The following is a 20,115-nucleotide window of genomic DNA, read 5'->3' as shown; positions in this document are numbered from 1 at the left end:
GTTTGTGTATCCCTTTATAATATTCCCATGGCCCTCAACCCTGCACTTTGCTGCACATTCCCGAGCTTACTCAACCACAAAATTCATCCGCTTGCCGCAGCAAACTCTTCGCAAAATTCCCCGGTACACTTCCATTTCACACCACGCAAAAAGAGACTAGGCTGAAAAGGCAAGAATCATCATACTTGATGCGTACCCCACGCATGAGCGATACAAACGGAATCAGCAAGAAGACAAGCAAGCGAAAACCAAACCCAACCCAACCCGGCCTCCTCGACCGCAGAATAGCCAAAATGGGCCCTCGCACGCGCAACCCGGCACTCGCCTCCAAAATCGCCGAAATGCGTCTCAAGATCGCCCCAATCGTACATGTCGAAACCGGCATCCGAGCCCCAGACTTCCCCTCCACCATGCTCGACCTCTTTCTCCTCACAGAAGATCAAATCGACGCCCTTGCCCGCTACTACAACCAAACCACCCCAACCTCGCTAACGCACCAATACCCCCAAACCATGAACTGGGACCTCGCCTTCCTCGACAAGGATCCCGCGCTGCCCGAAACATGCAGACTGAGCGAGTTGGAGCGCTTGAAGGTCAAGATGAGAATGTTTGCGCGCTTCATTGGTATGAGAGGGGCTCATACGCCGCACTGGGAGTATGAGCGCCAGATTGAGATTCTGAGAAATAAGATTGCGAGGCGTGTGCGGATGGAGGAGCAAGACGAGGTAAGTTTGAAGAAGTTTTATTGGGGGCCGAGTTCGCGGCCTTGAGGGGGTTTTTCTGTGCTGCAAATTTTTGTCATGGGCAAAGCGAAGATTAGAGTTGGAGTTGATTTAGCGTGCATGGCGGTCTTGAGATGTAGTGCTTATTATGTTTGTTCTAATATGCATTTGCAAGTAGCTGTTGCAGTGAGTGGGCGTGTCTGGATATGAGGACTTGAACTCGTTGCGACGTCTGATGTTGGACAGGTGGGTGGAGTAATTACACATTTTATACAACACTCAAATTATAATCTGCACAACTGCTAAAGTTCACATAAAGGCGGGGTTAGAATAGCTAAAGGAAAAAGAACAGCAAGAAAAAGAGAACAATGTATAAGAATATTACAGAGTCACACAAAACTGCACCCAAAAAAAAAAGAAAAAGAAAACCCGTTAAGGCAGATCTAGTCCTGGTGGGGATCGAACCCACGACATCTGCATAGCATAGATGGCTCATACCTATCCGTCTTGCAACAGAGAAATATAAGAGCAGCGCGCTACCACTGCGCCACAGGACTTTTGAAATCCCTTGGACTAGTGTTTATTGGATTTTTCAAATTAGAGATTATCTATCGCTATGTGAAAAGATGGTCTCGCAGCAGAGGAGGCAAGAGCAAGCTCCGTGTTACAACCAAACTTTTGGAATTTGGGAAGTTTAAGGCAGCGAGTCTTATGGTGAAAGGTGGCAATGTGGTGGCGGGGCGCTAAGGGCGGGGCCAGCGTGAGGGGTGCATTTGCCAGCTATGTTGCACGTGACTTGACAACCGACAGGTCGGAGGTGACACGATCATCTTGGTGCTCTTGACCGCCTCGATAGATTCTACACTGAAAACTGGTATAAAGACGAAAGACCCTTGGTGAGCATAGATCTTCATAATACTCGTAAGTGTCTATCGCCGTACAACGACCTTTCTCTCTCACGGATCAGCTGCCTCAGCACATCAGCTAGCCTGGCATTATGCATACTTTCCGTGGCCATGGTGGCTCATTATGACAGGTTTCCTTCGATTGTCTTCCTAGCTTGGTGGTATAGAGGTTATATACAGAAGATTGTGCTTGTTATGGCTGTCTGATAGCGATTGCTGGAGAGGCGTCAGATGCATTATGTTTACTTTCCTCCCAACCCCGTTTCGGATTCGCGAGACGTTCATTCATTTACATGTAGCCAGTCCAAAAAGGGTTCAAGTATCTGGCCTTGCAAATTTTCGATGCTATAGATGTCACATGTATTCCTTCACTTGCCGTGGACAAGCCAAATCCATAATCTTCTTGCCACAGCTTGCCGCCTGGTCGTCATCTTTCTCTAAGGGCGCAGCCACTACTTCCAGTTTCTCTGCTAACCACTCACAGCAGAATAATCCCACCATGACTATCAGAGCGGCCAGATTTGAGCCCAAAGTGCTCCTCGAAGCTCCACGTCGATCGCAAGGCAATCCGAATTCCAACGCATCCAAAGTACTATACAGTGTCTCAACTTACAGTTTCTCCGAGCATGACAAAAAGTCGGAAATTCGAATCCTAGATGTCGAAACTCAACAAAGCAGCCTAGTCACAGATGACAAGGGGTCAAGCGAAGCCAATTGGTTAGATGACGATACGATTGTACTTTTGAAATCCAACGAGGACGGGACTACTAGTGTTGTCATTGGCGATGCTGGGAATTTCGAGAGCAGGTATGAACTACTGTTGATTTAAGCTGAATCGATAGCTCACAATTCAATAGCAAGCACATTGCCGGTAGTATTGAAGGCCCAGTCGGCGACCTCAAGATCCTCCCTCTCAGCCACCACGAATATGGCTTTATTGTTTCCGGCAAAGCCAAGCCAGACGGCACACTGTATAATCCATCGAAGGCGGAGAAGCCTCCGTCTTCGGGGAAGCTCTACAAATCGGGATTCGTGCGCCATTGGGATCATTTCATTACTGAGAACCGCAATGCATTATGGCTGGGCAAGCTCTCTGAGAATAAGGGCAAGTTGCAGGTTTCTGATCTAACAAACGCACTCAAAGGCTCAAAGTTGGAGAGCCCAATCGAGCCATTTGGCGGCAAAGATCATTTCGACATATCAAAGCATGGACTGGTGTTTACTTCCAAGGATCCTGATCTCAATCCAGCTACGCACACCAAAACGAATATCTATGTAGCAGCATCGCAAAAATTCTGGGACGAGCTGGGTGCCAAGACAGACATGAAGATTGAGAAGGTGACTGTCGATGGCTTCGAAGGCGCAAGTACTAGTCCTTCTTGGTCGAACTCGGGAAACATGATTGCGTTTCTCTCCATGAGGACTGATGGGTACGAGTCAGATAAGAACCAAGCGTTTATTATGCATGATTGGCAGAAGCCGTCGCAGCTGATTCCGCTTTACGCTTCTGAAGATGGCAAAGGGAAATGGGACCGAAGCCCTCAATCGATTGCATGGAGTCCGGACGACTGGACTCTCTACTTCACTGCTGAAGAACACGGACGCGGAAATCTCTACTCAGCTGGGCCTCCGAAACCTGGCGATGACAAGGAGAAACTACCCTCATTGCTTGTCAAAGGCGGTAGTATCACCGCAGTGCAAGTGCTCAAGAATGGCGATATTTTTCTCACCTCTACCAGCTTGATTGAGAACAGTCTCTACTCGCTAGTTCCTCTTACTGAGCGTTCCTGCGCCACAGACACATACACTCTGCCCATCGATGATCGACCATACGATTCGAAGCCAGACAATCTAACAACGAAATACATCTCTTCCAACACGCGTTCAGGATCGATGTTCGGACTCGCACGCCGCCAAATTGACGAGATTCATTGGTCTGGCGCAGCAAAAGACACCTCAGTACACGCCTGGGTAATCAAGCCCAGCAATTTCTCCTCCGATAAAACATATCCACTTGCCTACCTTATCCATGGGGGTCCGCAAGGTGCCTGGACAGATGGTTGGAGCACGCGCTGGAATCCCGCAGTATTTGCGGAACAAGGCTACGTTGTCATCTGTCCAAATCCCACTGGGAGTACCGGCTACGGGCAAGACTTTGTCGATGCTATCAAGGGCCAATGGGGTGGCCTACCTTATGAAGACTTGGTGCTAGGCTTCGATTACATTGAAAAAAACCTGGCCTATGTCGACACCAAGCGTGCTGTTGCCCTTGGTGCATCTTATGGTGGCTACATGATGAACTGGATCCAAGGCCACCCCTTTGGTAGAAAGTTCAAAGCCCTCGTTACGCACGACGGCGTCTTTAGTATGACGGGCCAGATGGCTGGTGAGGAGCTCTACTTTCCCTTCCATGATCTCGAGGGCAACCTATGGGAGAACCCTGAGGGCTGGGCAAAGTGGGACCCAGCACGATTCGTTCAGCACTGGGACACGCCGCATTTGATCATTCATAGCGATCTGGACTACAGGCTAACGATAAGTGAGGGACTGGCTGCATTCAACGTGTTGCAGACGAGAGGTGTAGAGAGCCAGTTCCTAACATTTCCTGATGAGAATCACTGGGTACTCAAACCAGAGAATTCACTTATGTGGCATGAGGTTGTGTTGGATTGGATCAATGAGCATGTGGGACTGGAGAAATACACGGAAAGTCGGAAGAACGAGTGAAGGTATATTCTGGCAATGATACGTCTCTTTTGATGTACAAGAAGTTATTGAATACTGGAATTTGCAAGTTGAAACCAACATAACGTGATTATACACCTTTGACTTGTCTTTCACTTGTGTCATGGAAGAGATGTGCCGAGGCGGAGAGGTTTTTCAAGTCAACGCTAAGTTGATTGACTTATCGATAAGCCAAAATAATTCTCGGGCAAGCTTTAGCACGACCTAGACCATCACAACCACGCGACTCCCAAACCACCAAGTCTGGGGTCTCTGTTATTATAACCTTGTCAAAAGATTCCAGGTCCCTTTGCGACTCTAATCAACTGTATATTGCCCTTGCGCCGGCGCGTTAGAATCCGTTAGCGGCGAAGAGGCGGGGAAGCCAACGGAGCTGTCAAGATGCCCAAGAAAGCAATGTAGGATGCTCTTGCAATGACACGCAAACTTCGCACACTAACGACCTTCTAGTGACTCCCGTATTCCGGCCTTGATCCGTAATGGTGCTCAGGTAGGCTTCACTTCGCCATGCTCACAACCAGCTCAATGTTGACTTGAATCTTTGTAGGAGAAGAAACGAAGCTTCTTCGTCGTTGTCGGCGATCGCCAAAAGGACGTCATTGTGAACTTGTACCACATTCTACTCAACGTAGACGTCAAACTGAACAAATCGGTGCTTTGGGCGTACAAGAACAAGTTGCTGGGTTTCTCGAGGTGCGCAAGGTGAACGAGTTGAATAGCTGGCCAAGGCTAACATCGCTTTGACAGTCACCGAAAGAAGCGCGAGAAGAAGATCAAGAACGAGATCAAGCGAGGCATCCGCGACGTTGATACCGAAGATCCTTTTGAGCTATTCGTCTCAACACAGAACATCCGATATGTTTACTACAAGGAAACGGACAAGATTCTGGGAAACACATACGGCATGTGCATTCTCCAGGACTTCGAAGCACTCACACCGAACCTACTTGCGCGAACGATAGAAACAGTCGAGGGTGGGGGACTTGTCATTCTGCTGCTGAAGGGCATGAGCAGCTTGAAGCAGCTATATACGTTATCCATGGACATTCACTCGAGGTACCGGACGGAAGCGCACAGCGATGTGGTGGCACGATTCAATGAGCGCTTCATTCTGTCCTTGGGCAAATGCGACAGCTGTTTGGTTGTAGATGACGAGTTGAACGTGCTTCCAATCTCTGGTGGGAAACACGTCAAGCAACTTCCGCCACCAGACCCAGAATTGGAAGGAAAGACTCCAAAGGCAAAAGAGCTGGTAGAGATCAAGGACTCATTGGCAGACTCGCCGCCTATAGGCGATCTTATCAAACTCGCGAAGACGGTGGATCAGGCAAAGGCGCTGTTGACGTTTGTGGATGCGATCGTAGAAAAGACACTACGGAGCACTGTGGCATTGACTGCAGCTCGTGGACGAGGAAAGTCTGCAGCATTAGGTGTAGCTGTAGCAGCAGCGGTAGCTCATGGCTACAGTAATATCTTCATTACGTCTCCTAGCCCGGAGAACTTGAAGACCCTCTTCGAGTTCGTTTTGAAAGGGTTCGACGCGCTTGGATACGTGGACCACCAGGATTACAGCATCATGCAATCGACACAGCCCGATCAAAACAAGGTCATTGTACGAATCGACCTCCACCGCCAGCACCGACAGATTATCCAATATATGAAGCCGGAGGACTCACATATTCTAGGACAGGCAGAGCTTTTGGTCATTGACGAGGCTGCGGCGATCCCTCTACCACTTGTGCGCAAGCTGATGGGACCATACTTGGTTTTCATGGCATCCACCATTAACGGTTATGAAGGAACTGGACGGTCGCTCTCGCTGAAACTCATCCAACAACTTCGTGAGCAGTCTCGGGGCAAGTCTACAAACGGTTCTACTCAGGTTGTGGACCGCTCAACCGGAAAGGAGACTAGAGACGGAACCGAGACTTCAATGACCGGCCGCTCACTCCGTGAGATTACACTCTCAGAACCCATCCGTTACGCTCAAGGTGATTCTGTAGAGCGGTGGTTGAACGACCTGCTCTGTCTGGATGCCACCCTTCCTCGGTCGAAGATGACTACTCAAGGATGTCCACACCCTTCCGAGTGCCAGCTTTTCCATGTCAATCGTGATACCCTGTTTTCCTATAATCCGGCAGCGGAAAAGTTTCTCCAGAAGATGATGGCTCTTTACGTCGCAAGTCATTACAAGAACACGCCTAATGACCTTCAACTCATGTCTGATGCGCCCGCGCATCATCTTTTCGTTCTCACAGCGCCTGCAGAGGAGAACAAGCTGCCTGAACCGCTTTGTGTTATCCAGGTAGCGCTCGAAGGCCAGATCAGCAGGGAGAGTGTGTTGAATAGCTTGAGCAGAGGACAACGGGCTGGTGGTGATCTGATTCCATGGATTGTCTCGCAGCAATTTCAAGATGAGAACTTTGCCAGTCTGTCAGGTGCACGTATTGTGCGGATAGCAACGAACCCAGACTACGTCAAGATGGGTTACGGATCACGAGCACTTGAATTACTTGTCGAGTTCTACGACGGCAAGCTGGCAAGCTTGTCAGAGTCAGAGCCACAAGAGATTGAGCAGATGCGAAGAGTAACAGAGGAAGACCTTGAAGATACATCATTGCTCAAAGATGTCGTCAAGGTCAGGGAAGCAAGCGAGATGCCACCACTTTTCGCTCGTCTCCCCGAGCTCAAGGCTCCACGCCTCGACTACGTCGGCGTCTCCTACGGCCTCACTGCACAACTCCACAAATTCTGGAAACGGGCAAATTTTGTACCCGTATATCTTCGACAGACACCTAATGACCTCACAGGTGAGCACACATGCATCATGCTGCGCTCGCTCGAAACCACAACCTCAGATGGCAGCTGGGTCGCCGCCTTCGCCAAGGACTTTCACAAACGCTTCCTCTCCCTCCTCTCCTATCAGTTCCGCAACTTCCCCTCTGTCACCTCGCTCTCGATTGAAGAATCCGCATCAGCAGGCTCCAAACTAGACGCTGAGCTTGCACCCAAATCCATCACCAAGGCCGAACTCGACGCGCTCTTCACCCCCTTTGATCTCAAGCGTCTCGACTCGTACGCAAATAACATGTTAGACTACCACGTCATCCTCGACATGCTACCCTCGATCGCACATCTCTACTTTACCGGCCGTCTGAGACGGCAGGTCAAGCTCAGCGGTGTGCAGACGGCCCTGCTGCTCGCCATTGGCCTCCAGCGCAAGGAATTCTCAGACGTGGAAAAGGAACTCCATCTCAATTCGAGCCAGCTCATGGCCATGTTTGTCAAGGTGGTGCGCAAAGCCGCAACCGCGTTCCGCAGCATCGTGGAAGGCGCGGTCGAGGAGACGATGCCTGCGCCTATGGACGTGGATGATGCGGGACTGGACGGCGAGGCCGAGCCGGCGGAGAAGAGGTTCAAGCCGCTTGAGAAGGACCTCGAAGAGGAGTTGCAGGAGGGCGGGGACGAGGTGCTCGCCGAAGAACGCGAGAGAGCTAGGAGTCTGATTGATGCTTTGCCTCTACATCGGTATGTCCACTCTCACTCTCCCATTCTCACCCCCTTTCCACGCTCCCCACCAAATCTAATTCGCTAACGCATTCCACAGCTACGAAATCGGGGCCGGTGCCGCAGACTGGGAAGACGCCGAACGCGCCGTCAGCAAGGCTGCAAAGTCTGGCGGAGCTGCCAACGTCACGGTTGCGGTCAAGACGGGCGAGAAGAAGCGGAAAGTGGGCGAGGCAGTCGAGGAGGCGTATAAAGAGGCGGAGAAGTTTAAAGAGGGGGCGGGGAAGAAGAGCAAGAAGGCTAGGGCTCGGAAGTAGGGGGCATCTGTGGGGGGTTTGGGGAGCTTACATAGTTTAGTTTAGGATTTCAAAGGGCGGGGGATGACGCGTAGCTGGGGAAAACGAAAAGGTGGAAAGATGATTTACTTGAGAAGTTTTTTCTGGGGGGCCATGCATGCCATTTATGGTCGGAGTGCTTTTGTTCAGGGAAGATGTATGCATGCTTGCATGATTGATACCTCCTCTTCTAAACCCCCCAAAAACCAACCATGTAAAGCCCATATCTCACATCGCACTATACATTTTCCAAACCCACGCCTCCACATCACCGTCCCAAATTCCTCAAAATCCTAATCCTAGGCACCATGTCAATCTCGACCCAATAGCCGCGCAACACCCTATATCTCAGCGCCCGCTCCGCCCTTTTCCACACCCGCGCCACGCTATCCGTCCACGGGTGCTCCCTCGCCGTTTTTCCCTGCATCGCCGCTTCCGCCTCCACCTCCGCAGCACCCTCCCTCTCCTCCCCCGGCCTCAACACCTTGACGCCGCCAAACCCATAAACAACATGGGCAACGTCCCACTTGCCAATGACTTTCTCGGGCCGCTCGGCGAGCACGAAGTCGAATTGAGCCCAGAAGGAAGGGTCACGGTGAGCGATTGGATCCTCGGATTTGTCGTAGATCCATGTGCGATTTTGGCGTGTGGCGTGCGCGTCGAGGATGTCTGTGATGGTTTGGGAGGTGGGGGAGTGGGATTCCAGGAAGCGGGTTACGCCGGTTTGGCAGGCGAGATTGTCGGCGTGGATGGCGAGGGGGTGGGTTGGGGTCTGAGTCTGGGTGTGAGGGAGGTGGTGGTGGAGGGTGTGGAGGGCGTGGGCGCCGGGGTAGTTGAGGGAGGAGATTGCGAGGAGGGCGGTGGAGGTGGCAAAGGAGGCGACGAGGGAGGCGACGAGGGCGAGGGTGAGGAGGGCGTAGAGGGGGGATTTGGAGCGACGGTGCCAGAGCCAGGATGCGCCTGCTGCGGCGACGGCGGTGAAGCCCGGGATGGTGTAGAGGATGAAGCGCCATTCTTTGTGGGGGAGAAGGCTGTAGAGGGCGATGAAGGAGAGGAGGGGGATGAGGAGGTCCAGGCTGCGGCGGCGGGTTGCGGGGTTGAGGAGGGCGATGGGGATGCAGAGGAGGTAGGTGGCTGGATTGAGCATGAGGCGGGGGAGGGCGTTGGTGAAGTAGTAGTGCCAGGGGGAGATGCCCCAGTCTGCAGAGTGGCCTTGGATGGTGTTGTAGTAGAAGGCGGTCCATTCGGGCCACAAGGGGAAAGATTGCCAGAAGAAGGAGTCTAAGGGTATGGTGCAGAGGAGGCCAATGGTAAGACCACCTAGGCCGGCGGGGATGATGACGCGGACAATGGAGGTGCGTTGGGTGATGAAGAGGTAGAGAGTGATTGTGCCGACTAGGAGAGCCAACTCGGAGCGGAAGACGACACCGGCAATAGTTAAAAGATAGAGACTTAATCTTTGGTACTTGGAGACATCTTGACGACTCCATGGCATTGCGTACGCATTCATCAGACTGGACAGTGCCAAATTGCCTTTGGTGTTGCAGTCAGCAAAACGGCCCGTCCCTGTGTTAAAACAAACCACCAACTTACTAAAGATGAATGCAAACATATTGGGCAACGTCCGCGAAGCATAATACATGACATGGAACTGGCTCGCCTGAAACAAAGCATACCAGACTCCCGCCGTCGACCCAAATGCCCCAGGCAGCTGTACACTCCGTCCAAAGGCTATGAGCGCAGCGGCATTCAACATGCCAAGCACACCTCTGACTAGACGTATTCCATGAGCTGTAAGTAGGATATGCGTTGCAAGACCAATTTCTACCCACCGAGTAATTGCAAGTGCGCGACATCTCGCACCAGCCAAACAAAAGGCCTCGATAGCCCGCTCAGAACCAACGCGCCTGCAAAGGTCCGGGGCACACTGCCCGGAAACGAGACATGATCATAGTTTGCGGTGAGAAAGTGGTCTGCGTTTTCGGTTGGGATGCCGTGGATCAGAATGTCGTGGATGGCTTGGATGTTGAATGATTCCTCGACTTTGGTGTATGGCGATGCAAACAGGTGTAGCAGAATGACTGTTGGGATGAGCAGGAAAATCGGCCATGTGGGAAGAGCCATGACGATCCGCTTTGCGCGTTGCGAACGCTTCGGATGTGCTCTTGAGAGATCCAAGGGGGAGGGACTTGGGTTTGAAGATGATGCAACGCGAGATGAAGTTGAACATGCTTTGGGTAGAGTACGGTAGACGCGTAGTTGACAACCAATGACGTTTGCCTTTTCCCTCCAGGACCCACATGCAAGTTACCCGAACCCTTCCCACCACCACATCAACACCACACACACACACACACACACACAGACACACACACAGACACACACACAGACACACACACACATAGATCTCTCTCGGCCCTCAACACACGACCACACCAAACCTCATAGCCAGAAACAGTACCATACCATGCACGCACACAGCCAACCGCCATCCCAACAATCCCTCTAATCCCTCTTCCCCTCAAAAAAAAATGGAAATATCCCAACTCGCAGTGCCCTCTGTCTACTTCCTCATCTTCTTCCTCGGCTACCCCTCGCAATGGCTGCTAATGCACCTGGAACCCCAGCCGCTAACAAGAAATGAACTCTTGGTCTCGAACGTCTTGTTAGTGCTGATTTGGATTACCTATACGAGAGCCGTGTTTGTGGACCCGGGACGGATACCGCGGGATTGGGCGCAGAGGCTGGGGGAGCTGGGGGTTACCGGGGAGGGGATGGAAGAGGAGGAGAAGGGGGAGGGAGAAGGAAATAGTTTTGCGGCGGTGAAGAGTAGGAAATGGTGTCGGAAGTGTGATGCTGCGAAGCCGCCGAGGGCGCATCATTGCAAGGAGTGTAAAAGGTGAACAAACTTGAAACGAAAAGTCTCCTTCTTGCAACCTCTCTGCCATTTCGGATTTCCACTATTTTGTTTTATATCATTTCATTCCCTACTATTTCATTCCCTACCATTTCACATCAGTTCACATCACCACCACCTCAAAACAAAACACCAACCTAACCCACCCAACCCCCCAGATGCATACCAAAAATGGACCACCACTGCCCCTGGACCGCAAACTGCGTCTCCCACACCACCTTTCCCCACTTCCTCCGCTTCCTCCTCTACACCACCCTCGGCCTCTCCCTCCTCCAATACTTCCTCCTCCTCCGCCTCCACCACCTCTGGCAGTCCCGCACCCAACCGGCCTCCCTCGGCCCCACCCCATTCCAACTAGCCCACCTCTTCACTACCCTCCTCACAAACACCCCAACCCTCTTCGCCCTCTCCCTCCTCTCCCTCCGCAACCTCTACTCCCTCGCCTTCAACACCACAACAATCGAATCCTGGGAAATTCAACGCCACCGCACCCTCTGCCGTCGCGCCCGCTTACTCGGCGGATACCTCGATGCCCCGGATGGTCGGCGCGTGCGTATCCGCCGCCAGGAATTCCCGTACGATGTTGGGGTGTGGATGAATGTGGTGCAGGGCATGGGATCTGCGAACCCCATCCTCTGGCTGAATCCCTGGGCCCCGACGCCCAGCCTCGCCCGCGGTCTCGCGTTTCCGACGAATGGGTTCGAGGCGGCGGGGACGGTGTGGCCGCCGCCGGATCCGGATCGGATGGTTAGGGCGAGGAGGGAGGCGGGGAATGTAGCCGCGTTTACGTATCAGGATTCTGGGCTGGAGGGCCGCGAGGCGGTTGCCGCGTTCAAGAAGAGGCAGGCGGAGGATGTGCTGAGGCGGAGACCGTTTTTGGAGAGGCTGGAGGCGGAGAGGGCGGAAACTGGCAAGGCCTACAGTCATCCGGTAACGGGGGAGTACAAGCCCTGCGCCCATCCACAAGCACCACTTTCCACCCCCAGCACTCTCGACCCAACATCCACCAACGAACCCGCTCCACCCACCGCCACAAAAGAAACCCCCATACTACCCACGGACAGCACCGCCACCGCTGACGAGAACGACGACGCCGCGCGCGAAGGCGAAGAAAGCTGGCGCAATTCCGAGGGCGAGCGATTACAAGACTTTGGCGTCGACGAGGACGTCGAGTTTTACGATGAACAAGACGATGATGTTCCGTTGCAGGAACTGTTGACACGGCGGAGACAGGCGGCAGCAGCAGCAGCGGCAGCAGAAGCAGAAGCAACGTAAGCCATGTAGTAATAATAGTCAGTTCAGCATGTAATCACCACGTGCAGGATCAAAAGTGCCAACGGAGCGCAAGGAGAGGGGGAAGGGTCATGAGGCTCGCGTGAGCTACTACGCAATCTAATACGATTATCCGAATAGGAAGAATAAGTAGATAGAGATGAGCACACAAGTCCCATGCCCACTGTATTATCCGATTGTGTGTTTCCTCCAAAACGAAAGTTTGTTTGGTAGATGTTGTTCCTCCAGATTTCCAGCCATGTGCTCGCAATAGATTTCCTCTTGATACAATTTGAGCATCCGGACCATTGCTTCCTGTCCGTCTCTTCTGCCGCCTCCCACCTAACCATGCCTTTCTCCGGTAGTCTTTCCAACAAAAAGAGATCATTTGGGGGCTCCTACTTGACCTCCGTCCTCTTGTACGACTACCGACGCACGACGCGGCTAGTAGTCGGCCGAGCCGTTGCCGTTGTGAACCGTGTATCCAAACGCGGTGCCGCCATCTTCGGTCATTTCGGAATCGCCGCTCAGTACATGTTGCTGGTTCTCTGCGCCTGGGTTGGGCCCGCTGGCCCCGGCTGCAAACTGCCCGGTAGGCTTGTTCTGATTTGCGAGGAGGGTCTCGTACCACCAATCAATACCAATAGTTCAGATAAACGTTTTCGCTTGCGTTGAAGACAACAAAAGAGAGGATCGGGGGGGGGGGGCGGAAAGAAAGTAGGCAGCTTACCTCGCGATAACGAGACAGATAAATCTTCAGGGCCTCGGAGTAGTTTTCGAACCCCAACGAGGTCATGGCGAAGAGAATGTCCTCGCCATTGACCGTCTTGCGCTTCTCTTGCTGGCACTTTTCCGAGGCTGTCGATGCCATGTCAGTGGTCGGTCGCGGCGGAGCCCAGCGCGCTTTCGCAGCGAGGGCAAGAGGGGCAGGACCATGGGCGCAGGCTTACCTTCGCTTGTGATGAAGGAGATGAACTCGCTCACGCACTCTTGCATGCACTCCTTGGCCTCCTTTGCAATCTTGGCATTGTCTGGCAGCGCCATCTTCATGATGCGGGCGACTGGAGCAAAGTTACGTATGTTAGCATCGGACGCGACATTGCTGGAGTGGGTGGTGGTGGAGGAGGAGGTGGTGCCCTTGGGGGTATCGTGTGGCGGCGAGGACGACGAGTGTGGAGACGAAGAGGACATGTCGGAGGGGGCGGGCTGCACGTCGGCGGCTTCTCAGGCACGCGGGGACTCTGACTGGCTGGCGGCCGTCACAGAGATGCGCGATTCGACGCAGAGGCGCGCGATCGGAGGGTATGTAGGCATCCACAGACGCCCGTGGAGAATCCGTCGACATGCAGATGGGAGCGGATATGTGCGCAAATCAAAATGACGCGAAGAGGCAAGGGAAATAGACGTACCATTGGCGATTGGAAGCCATCGATCCTGTTCCTTGACTTCGAATTCGTACCCGAGTCCTTGTGCTTGTGTCTCCTCAGCGTTCCTGTCCATGGGTTCTTCGTCAGGCGACTGGGCTGGTTCCACACCCTCCTTCTTTGGGGGACTGGCCGACATATTATCGGCTGGCTGCTGGCACCTGCTGAGACGAGCTGGGACGGAGCGTGTGCGCTGGCGAGTAATTCGTTGGCGTCCACGTCACTGGAAAGACGACGGGGAGGCTTGGCGGCCGAGTATGCAACCGTCGTGTAACGGGGTGGAGGTCTGAGGGGAGGGGGGGAGGGAGGGGGGGAAGGACAAGGGCAGATTAGCGGCATGCAGCAGCCAGCAGCGGGCAATGCAGCTAAGGGGGGAGGGGGAGGGGGAAGGATACGTGGGGGAGGTGGAGGGGGGTGAGGGGAGGGCGCGGGCGGGCGGGCGGGCGCAAGGGAGTTGCGGCGTTGACGGTGAGTGAAGCGTTTGGTGGAGGGGGGAGCGGAGGGGGGGGGAGGGGATAGGCCGACGGGTATACGGTACACGGAACGGTGTACAGTACACGGGTATACGGTACACGATACACGGACGGTATACAGTACACGGGTATACAGTACACGGTACACGGACGGTATACAGTACACGGTACACAGTACACGGTACACGGTATGTATACGGTACACCGTACACACGGTGCACAGGAGGCGACGACTCAGAGGGAGGGAAAGGGCGAGTGAGCGACAGAAAGTGAGAGAGTGGTGAGTGAGATGGCAGGCGCACCACTCAAACAGGCAGGCGCAACCGTCGTGAGAGGGTAGGCGCAATGGACACTTGCTGGACGAGGGCAGGCGCGGGCGCACACTGAGGGCGCGCAGAGGACGTCTGGTCGCGGGCGGGGGTGTAAGGTGCCGTGCTGTGCGACTGCGACTATGCGTGCGACTGCGACTGCGACTGCGACTGCGACTGCGACTGCGACTGTGACTGTGACTGCAACTACCACGGCGCAGCTATCGCGGTCTTCTGGGGAGGCGGGTGGTGGGACTGCATGCAGGAGGTCAGAGCTAGAGCAGGCGGTGGTGTCAAAGCGGGTGGGATGGACTCTACAGAGACGGAGGAGGAGAAGGAGGTGGAGGAGGGGGTGGACCGTGGATGGGTGGATGCAGGCAGGGCAGACGGATAGACGGACTGGCGTACGGGCAGAGCGGCGGGGCTGATGGTGCGGTCAGGTCAAGCAATCCGTCAAATCGATCAATCGATGTCACGAGGCAACAGCAAAAAGTTGGGACTGGACTTCCCAAGCGTAGTAGGGTAGGTAGTCTTTGTCGCAGAGAGAAGGTTGGATAGCTAACCACGCGCCTGGCCAATGGGAGCGCGAGGCGAGCTTTCAGCCCTGACGCGTGCGGACTGTGCGAAGCTTGGATCAGGATATGGATATGGGGTTGGGGTGGACTGGCGGAGAGAGAGATGGGGTTTGCAGAGTGCCGTGGGCGAATCGTGTTGGGAGGGAGAGAGAGAGACTCGCCCGACTTGTTCGTTTCGGTGCGGCCCGGGTTTCGGTAGGTACACAATACTACAATCGTCGCTAGCCATGCTTTCACGTTCCCATGGTTACTGAGTCATGGTTGGTGGTTGGTGGTTGACGGTGCCGAAGGAACTGCTAGGTAACAGCAGGACGCATGCCCTCAGAACTGGATGCAAACACATGGCACATACATGCCATAAAACAGGTTGATATTGCATGCGCTGTGGAGAGCGGGCGAGCGAGCGAGCGAGCGAGAGACGTCAGCGCACTGCTTCTGTTCAACTTCTGTTCTGCATGGCTCGGCCGCGTTGGGAGGGCGATCAGATAGATCATGCCTCAGGTGCTTGGGGGTGCTTGGAGCTCTGCATGCAGGGCCCCCCCCCTCCTCCTCCTCAGACCTCCCACTTATCCACCAACCACCCATCGACTCACCTTCGTGTTCTTTTTTCCAAGTATTTTCCTATTGGAGCGATCCTATGCAAATATCTCATTGGTTCTATTCTCCACATTGCCCTATCATGTAGAGTACAGTACACGCACACGCACACTCATCTACACGTACCGTCATCAGATACACAGTAAAGCCAACGCTGGATAATACTTGCCCACCCCCGCCTGACGTACTACTAAGCTGTAGGTACTGTACTCTAGGTAGCGTCTGCGATGGGGGTACCCTCACCCTCCCCCCACAACGTGTCCATGCACATACACACACACACACACACAGAGAGAGAGAGAGAGAGAGAGAGAGAGACAGCCTGCTGTCGTCACGGCGTGGGATTCTTTCTGCCTGATGTGCTGTTCCTTCCTTCTGTCATGATCCTAGCCCCGTCCCGAAGCCTTGTCCTTTGGGCTCAAGTGCCATGCCCATATCATCATCATCATCATCATCATCATCATCATCATCATCATCATCATCGCCATCCTTGTTTCAGCTTCACTCTTCAGCTTCAAACAGGCAATGACGTTGACGTTGACGTTGAGCCCGTCCACTCACATGGCTGCCCTTGACCGTTCGCCGTATCTTCCCACGGTACCCTATGAGCAGTTCTGTCCGGGCCCGTGGATTCACTTGCCTCGCCGATCACCGCACTCTGACTTGACGGCCACCTCATCCTGCAGCAGCCCTCGATGCAGCCAGCACGTGCCGGCCAACTGTCCATTCCGCCACAACGGCACCCAACTACCCAACTCCTCCTCTCTCCAACCTTGCTGGCCCGCCCGCCTTGTTCTTTGCATACGACCGGCCTGCTGCCTGGCGTCTCAGAAAGGCTTGAATGGCCTAGTGCCTGGCCTACGGAGATTTCTTGGGAATCAACAGCACAAATCTCTGCAACTTCCATGGACAATATCACCGTTTGAGAGACACGTGGGATTCGAAGGCCCGAGTGCCCGATTGCCCGAGTGCTGAATGCCTCTTTGTTGGATGGAGTCTATCTACCACTGGCATGGTGGTGATATGGGTAGAGTATCAATCATCCAAGCCCCCTCTCCCCCATTCCCCTTGTAGGTATCCCCTTCCCGACCCTGCCCAATAGCACACTTTGCCATGTCATGTGACGCGATCCACTCATCAATGCTCGTATGCAACAACCGGATCTTTTGCGCACTCTCAACCACCCAGCTTTCATCGCCCATCGTCGCCTAGCCTCCAGAGTCATGTGTGCTCCCTGACTCTCACTGACCCGGCTGCTGAACAACCTGGACATTGTTCTTCTTCTATAGACGATGCAGTGATTCCCGTCAGTCTCCTGTACCCGCAACCAAGTTTACAGATCAACGTACCTTCCACTTCTCCATCTCATCCTGCTTCGACTTGTACTGCTTGACCAGCTCGTCTAGCGCCTTCTTCAACCCATCCGAGTTGGTCTGCAGAATCGGTACCACCTCCTCGACCGTCCGCTCAGTCAAAACGCCGTTGATCATGCGGAAGCATTTTCGGTCTCCCGGTAGTGGGGTCAGGGTCTCTAGTACCAGTCTAGAGTAAGTCAGTGGAAGCGCCTGCTATGTTGATCAGATAGAGCGGTGTATTATCAACTGGGGTAATAGAGTTCGACCGTCGACGACAAGCAACAGCAGCGGGCAGGAATAGCGGTGTACAAATGAAACGAAAAGGACCGAAAGTTGAGAAGGAATGGCGTCTGGTGACGTACTTGTGCTCTTCGGTTTCTTGCTCAATGTCCCCGATTTTCGCGGCAATGGTTTGTAATGTGTTCTTGTAGTTTTGATATGTGGATTGAAGTTCTGCAGAAACATGAGTGTCAAGAGTCAAAGTCATTCTAGCTCGATTATGCCGCTACTTACCTTGCTGCTTCTTCAGCTGCGCTTGTGACGCCATTTCGATGTGTTGGTGATGTGCTTGGCCGCTGTCCTGTATGTTGCGGGGAAACCGGAGACGAGAAGATACTTTCGAGCAACGACGACTGATCCAGCGCCGGGGGAAACCACTTTGTGCTCAAGCCGTACAAGAAAACAGCACTCGATTGCCGTCCTGGAAAGTAAAGACGTATTTCTATAGCGCAAAAGTCGGGAGTTGTGAGGACGGTGGAGTAGCGCGCTAAGACTCGAGATCACGAAATCTTGTGACTTCCCGATTTGTCGGAACGATCGATGTTGGACATGGACAACTCCACTTGCACTTCCACGCCACCATACCAACCCCCATCACCACATGTAACCCTCGCAACCTCCACACTCCGCAACCAAACCATCCCACCCCGCGCCAACCCACTCCCAACCCACAAAATCGCACCATGCATCCCCATCTCCACACCGAGGAAGTCCAAAAGAGTACGCCTCATCCCCACACATCTTCCCTCCCCACCCCAACCGCGCCACTAACAATTATTCCCCCCCCGCCCTCTTCCAGGCTGCGCAGAAGTTGTAGCCGCACTCGACGAATGCCACGCCCGCGGCTTCCTATGGAAAGTAGCGGGGAATTGCACGGATGCGAAATACAAGGTCAACATGTGTTTGCGCGGATTGCGGCTCGAGCGGACGAAGCAGAATCGCGAGCAGGCCAAGGAGAAGAGGGAGAAGATTAAGCAGGTTTGGGCTGAGCTGGATGCGAATAAATGAGGTGTGGGGAGAAGGCGGACATGGAGGGAGTATCGGGAGGGGGACTTGTATAATATGGGAGCATTGTGTTCATGGGCGCAATTGGATCAAGGGTATTTTGACTTGAGTTTTCGGAGCGTCACGGCATGCGTTTAGGGCATGTAGTAATCTGATTACATGGCCTTTGAAGTTTTGGTTGCTGCGCTGGACGGTGAAAGCGACTATTGCTACTCTTCGTCCGACTCTGCGCTCGAACGACCTGCTACAGGTGTGGTTCCAAGACTATCAAGACCGCGCTCCGTCAAGAGCCGGCCTCCTGCCCCATTTGTAGGCAACGCAGGCAGACCAGCTTCCTGACGCATCTTCTCATACTCATCCCCAGTCTTCTGTAGCTGTTCCTGCAGGAACTTCTTTCGCTCTTCGATCCTGACCTTGTCGTCCTTTAGTTCCTGCAGCTTTTGCAGAATCAACTGTTTGCGCTGCTGCTTCGTCCGTATGTCCATAGAGAGGCCCTCGAGCACTTCGTCAAGGTCCGGGAGTGGTGCGATGCGAGGAGGCGTCTTTGACCCGTCTTCCTCGTCCTCTATCTTCTGGCCATATCTTCCAGCACGAGCCTGAGCTGCTGCAAAGGCAGTATTCCTCTCCTCTTCTGAATCGTCCGTTGCCTCATCCTCTGAGCCTCCCTCCGCCTCGTTGATAAGCTCTGCCATCTCTGCTCGCCGCCTCCATTGCGCTTCTTTCTCTGACTTGCGACCAAGAGCTATCTTGCCGTCTTCGACAAAGTCATCAAACCCCTCTGCAATATCCTCGTCCTCATGTACCAGTCGCGTCTCTGCATATTTTTCCTTTGGCCGTAACGAGATCGCACTCCTTCTTTGGCGAAACTCGTCCTCGCCTTCGTCATCGGATGCCCATGGTTGCTCTTCGTCGTCATGAGCGTTTTTCTCTTGCGCCAAACGTCTCCGGCGAGCCTTCTTTTCCTGTATCTCAGCCTGTGTAGGTATCGCGGACGAAGGTTCGGGCACGACTGGGCCAAACTTGGAGGCTATATCGAGGGCACGCGTCTCCTCTTCCTCCTCTGCGGATGGTTTTAGGTCCCGAGGCGTCGAGGGTGTGGAGTTTCGTAGTTCGGCTATGTAGTCTTTGCTGTACTCTGTAGGACGAGAGGCTTCGGGGACGAGAGGGGATTGCGCACGCAACTGCGCACTCTTCTCCAGCGCTATGCGACTCAGGTTCGATTTCTTCGGTGTTACGACTGTGCCATCGCTAGATCCGTCGCCATCGTTGGCATCTTCGCCAGGACCGAATGATATTCGCAGTGATGATCGCTTCCTGGCTTTTCCAAATGCAGGTCGCTTGACAACTACGAAACCAGTCAGCAGGGAAGGCCTAGTAAGGTCAGAAAAGCTGGCAATCGCGACGAGGTGTGGACTAACCTGCTGGCTTCTGCACTTCACTCTGAGAATTGTTGGTGCTCTCAGCGGATGCTTCGTCGTCGTAGGAGCCAATTTTGCGGGCAACGCGATTTGAACCTGATCGCTTCATGGTGCTGGAGCTGGGAGTGAGCTCATACGCGATGTCAGGCTATATTTTGGGAGTTTGGAGGTGACAAGGACAATGATCAAGCCAACAGCGCTCACATGCTACTGTCGTGCACGGGCCGCCGTTCGCCGAGCATCAAAAAGCTGTCCCGCATACGCGACTCTGATCATAC

The 20,115-nt window shown here is 53.7% G+C and overlaps 9 protein-coding genes across 9 annotated transcripts; 5 read left to right on the top strand and 4 right to left on the bottom strand.

The window, feature by feature from the left end:
- Nucleotides 1-293: 293 nt before the first annotated feature.
- On the top strand, nt 294-4,354 carry IAQ61_004275 (uncharacterized protein; the record flags this gene model as incomplete). Its single annotated transcript, XM_003838882.2, has 4 exons — nt 294-725; nt 1,629-1,643; nt 2,112-2,434; nt 2,485-4,354. 4 exons carry the CDS (start codon nt 294-296, stop codon nt 4,352-4,354), a joined length of 2,640 nt encoding a protein of 879 aa, XP_003838930.2.
- Nucleotides 4,355-4,753: 399 nt separating this feature from the next.
- On the top strand, nt 4,754-8,196 carry KRE33 (killer toxin resistant protein; the record flags this gene model as incomplete). The annotated part of the gene is made up of 5 exons (XM_066096279.1): nt 4,754-4,770; nt 4,823-4,862; nt 4,920-5,065; nt 5,120-7,900; nt 7,980-8,196. The coding sequence occupies 5 exons, from the start codon at nt 4,754-4,756 to the stop codon at nt 8,194-8,196; spliced, it is 3,201 nt and encodes a 1,066-aa protein (XP_065953597.1).
- Nucleotides 8,197-8,482: 286 nt separating this feature from the next.
- IAQ61_004273 (uncharacterized protein) lies at nt 8,483-10,338 on the bottom strand (the record flags this gene model as incomplete). The annotated part of the gene is made up of 3 exons (XM_066096278.1): nt 8,483-9,747; nt 9,808-9,987; nt 10,047-10,338. The coding sequence occupies 3 exons, from the start codon at nt 10,336-10,338 to the stop codon at nt 8,483-8,485; spliced, it is 1,737 nt and encodes a 578-aa protein (XP_065953596.1).
- Nucleotides 10,339-10,745: 407 nt separating this feature from the next.
- IAQ61_004272 (uncharacterized protein) lies at nt 10,746-11,117 on the top strand (the record flags this gene model as incomplete). Its single annotated transcript, XM_003838879.1, has 1 exon — nt 10,746-11,117. One exon carries the CDS (start codon nt 10,746-10,748, stop codon nt 11,115-11,117), a length of 372 nt encoding a protein of 123 aa, XP_003838927.1.
- Nucleotides 11,118-11,302: 185 nt separating this feature from the next.
- IAQ61_004271 (uncharacterized protein) lies at nt 11,303-12,406 on the top strand (the record flags this gene model as incomplete). Its single annotated transcript, XM_003838878.2, has 1 exon — nt 11,303-12,406. The coding sequence occupies one exon, from the start codon at nt 11,303-11,305 to the stop codon at nt 12,404-12,406; it is 1,104 nt and encodes a 367-aa protein (XP_003838926.2).
- Nucleotides 12,407-12,847: 441 nt separating this feature from the next.
- IAQ61_004270 (uncharacterized protein) lies at nt 12,848-13,966 on the bottom strand (the record flags this gene model as incomplete). The annotated part of the gene is made up of 4 exons (XM_066096277.1): nt 12,848-13,024; nt 13,134-13,261; nt 13,354-13,464; nt 13,813-13,966. 4 exons carry the CDS (start codon nt 13,964-13,966, stop codon nt 12,848-12,850), a joined length of 570 nt encoding a protein of 189 aa, XP_065953595.1.
- Nucleotides 13,967-17,021: 3,055 nt separating this feature from the next.
- IAQ61_004269 (uncharacterized protein) lies at nt 17,022-17,682 on the bottom strand (the record flags this gene model as incomplete). The annotated part of the gene is made up of 4 exons (XM_003838874.2): nt 17,022-17,063; nt 17,130-17,322; nt 17,498-17,588; nt 17,649-17,682. The coding sequence occupies 4 exons, from the start codon at nt 17,680-17,682 to the stop codon at nt 17,022-17,024; spliced, it is 360 nt and encodes a 119-aa protein (XP_003838922.1).
- Nucleotides 17,683-18,097: 415 nt separating this feature from the next.
- IAQ61_004268 (uncharacterized protein) lies at nt 18,098-18,422 on the top strand (the record flags this gene model as incomplete). The annotated part of the gene is made up of 2 exons (XM_003838873.1): nt 18,098-18,134; nt 18,214-18,422. The coding sequence occupies 2 exons, from the start codon at nt 18,098-18,100 to the stop codon at nt 18,420-18,422; spliced, it is 246 nt and encodes an 81-aa protein (XP_003838921.1).
- A 206-nt stretch (nt 18,423-18,628) lies between these two features.
- On the bottom strand, nt 18,629-19,946 carry IAQ61_004267 (uncharacterized protein; the record flags this gene model as incomplete). The annotated part of the gene is made up of 2 exons (XM_003838872.2): nt 18,629-19,764; nt 19,838-19,946. 2 exons carry the CDS (start codon nt 19,944-19,946, stop codon nt 18,629-18,631), a joined length of 1,245 nt encoding a protein of 414 aa, XP_003838920.2.
- Nucleotides 19,947-20,115: the final 169 nt, after the last annotated feature.

Source organism: Plenodomus lingam (assembly GCF_022343315.1).
Source record: "Plenodomus lingam strain CAN1 chromosome Unknown contig_19, whole genome shotgun sequence".
Classification (NCBI taxonomy): Eukaryota; Fungi; Ascomycota; class Dothideomycetes; order Pleosporales; family Leptosphaeriaceae; genus Plenodomus; species Plenodomus lingam.
This window is presented reverse-complemented; position numbering and strand designations above follow the sequence as displayed.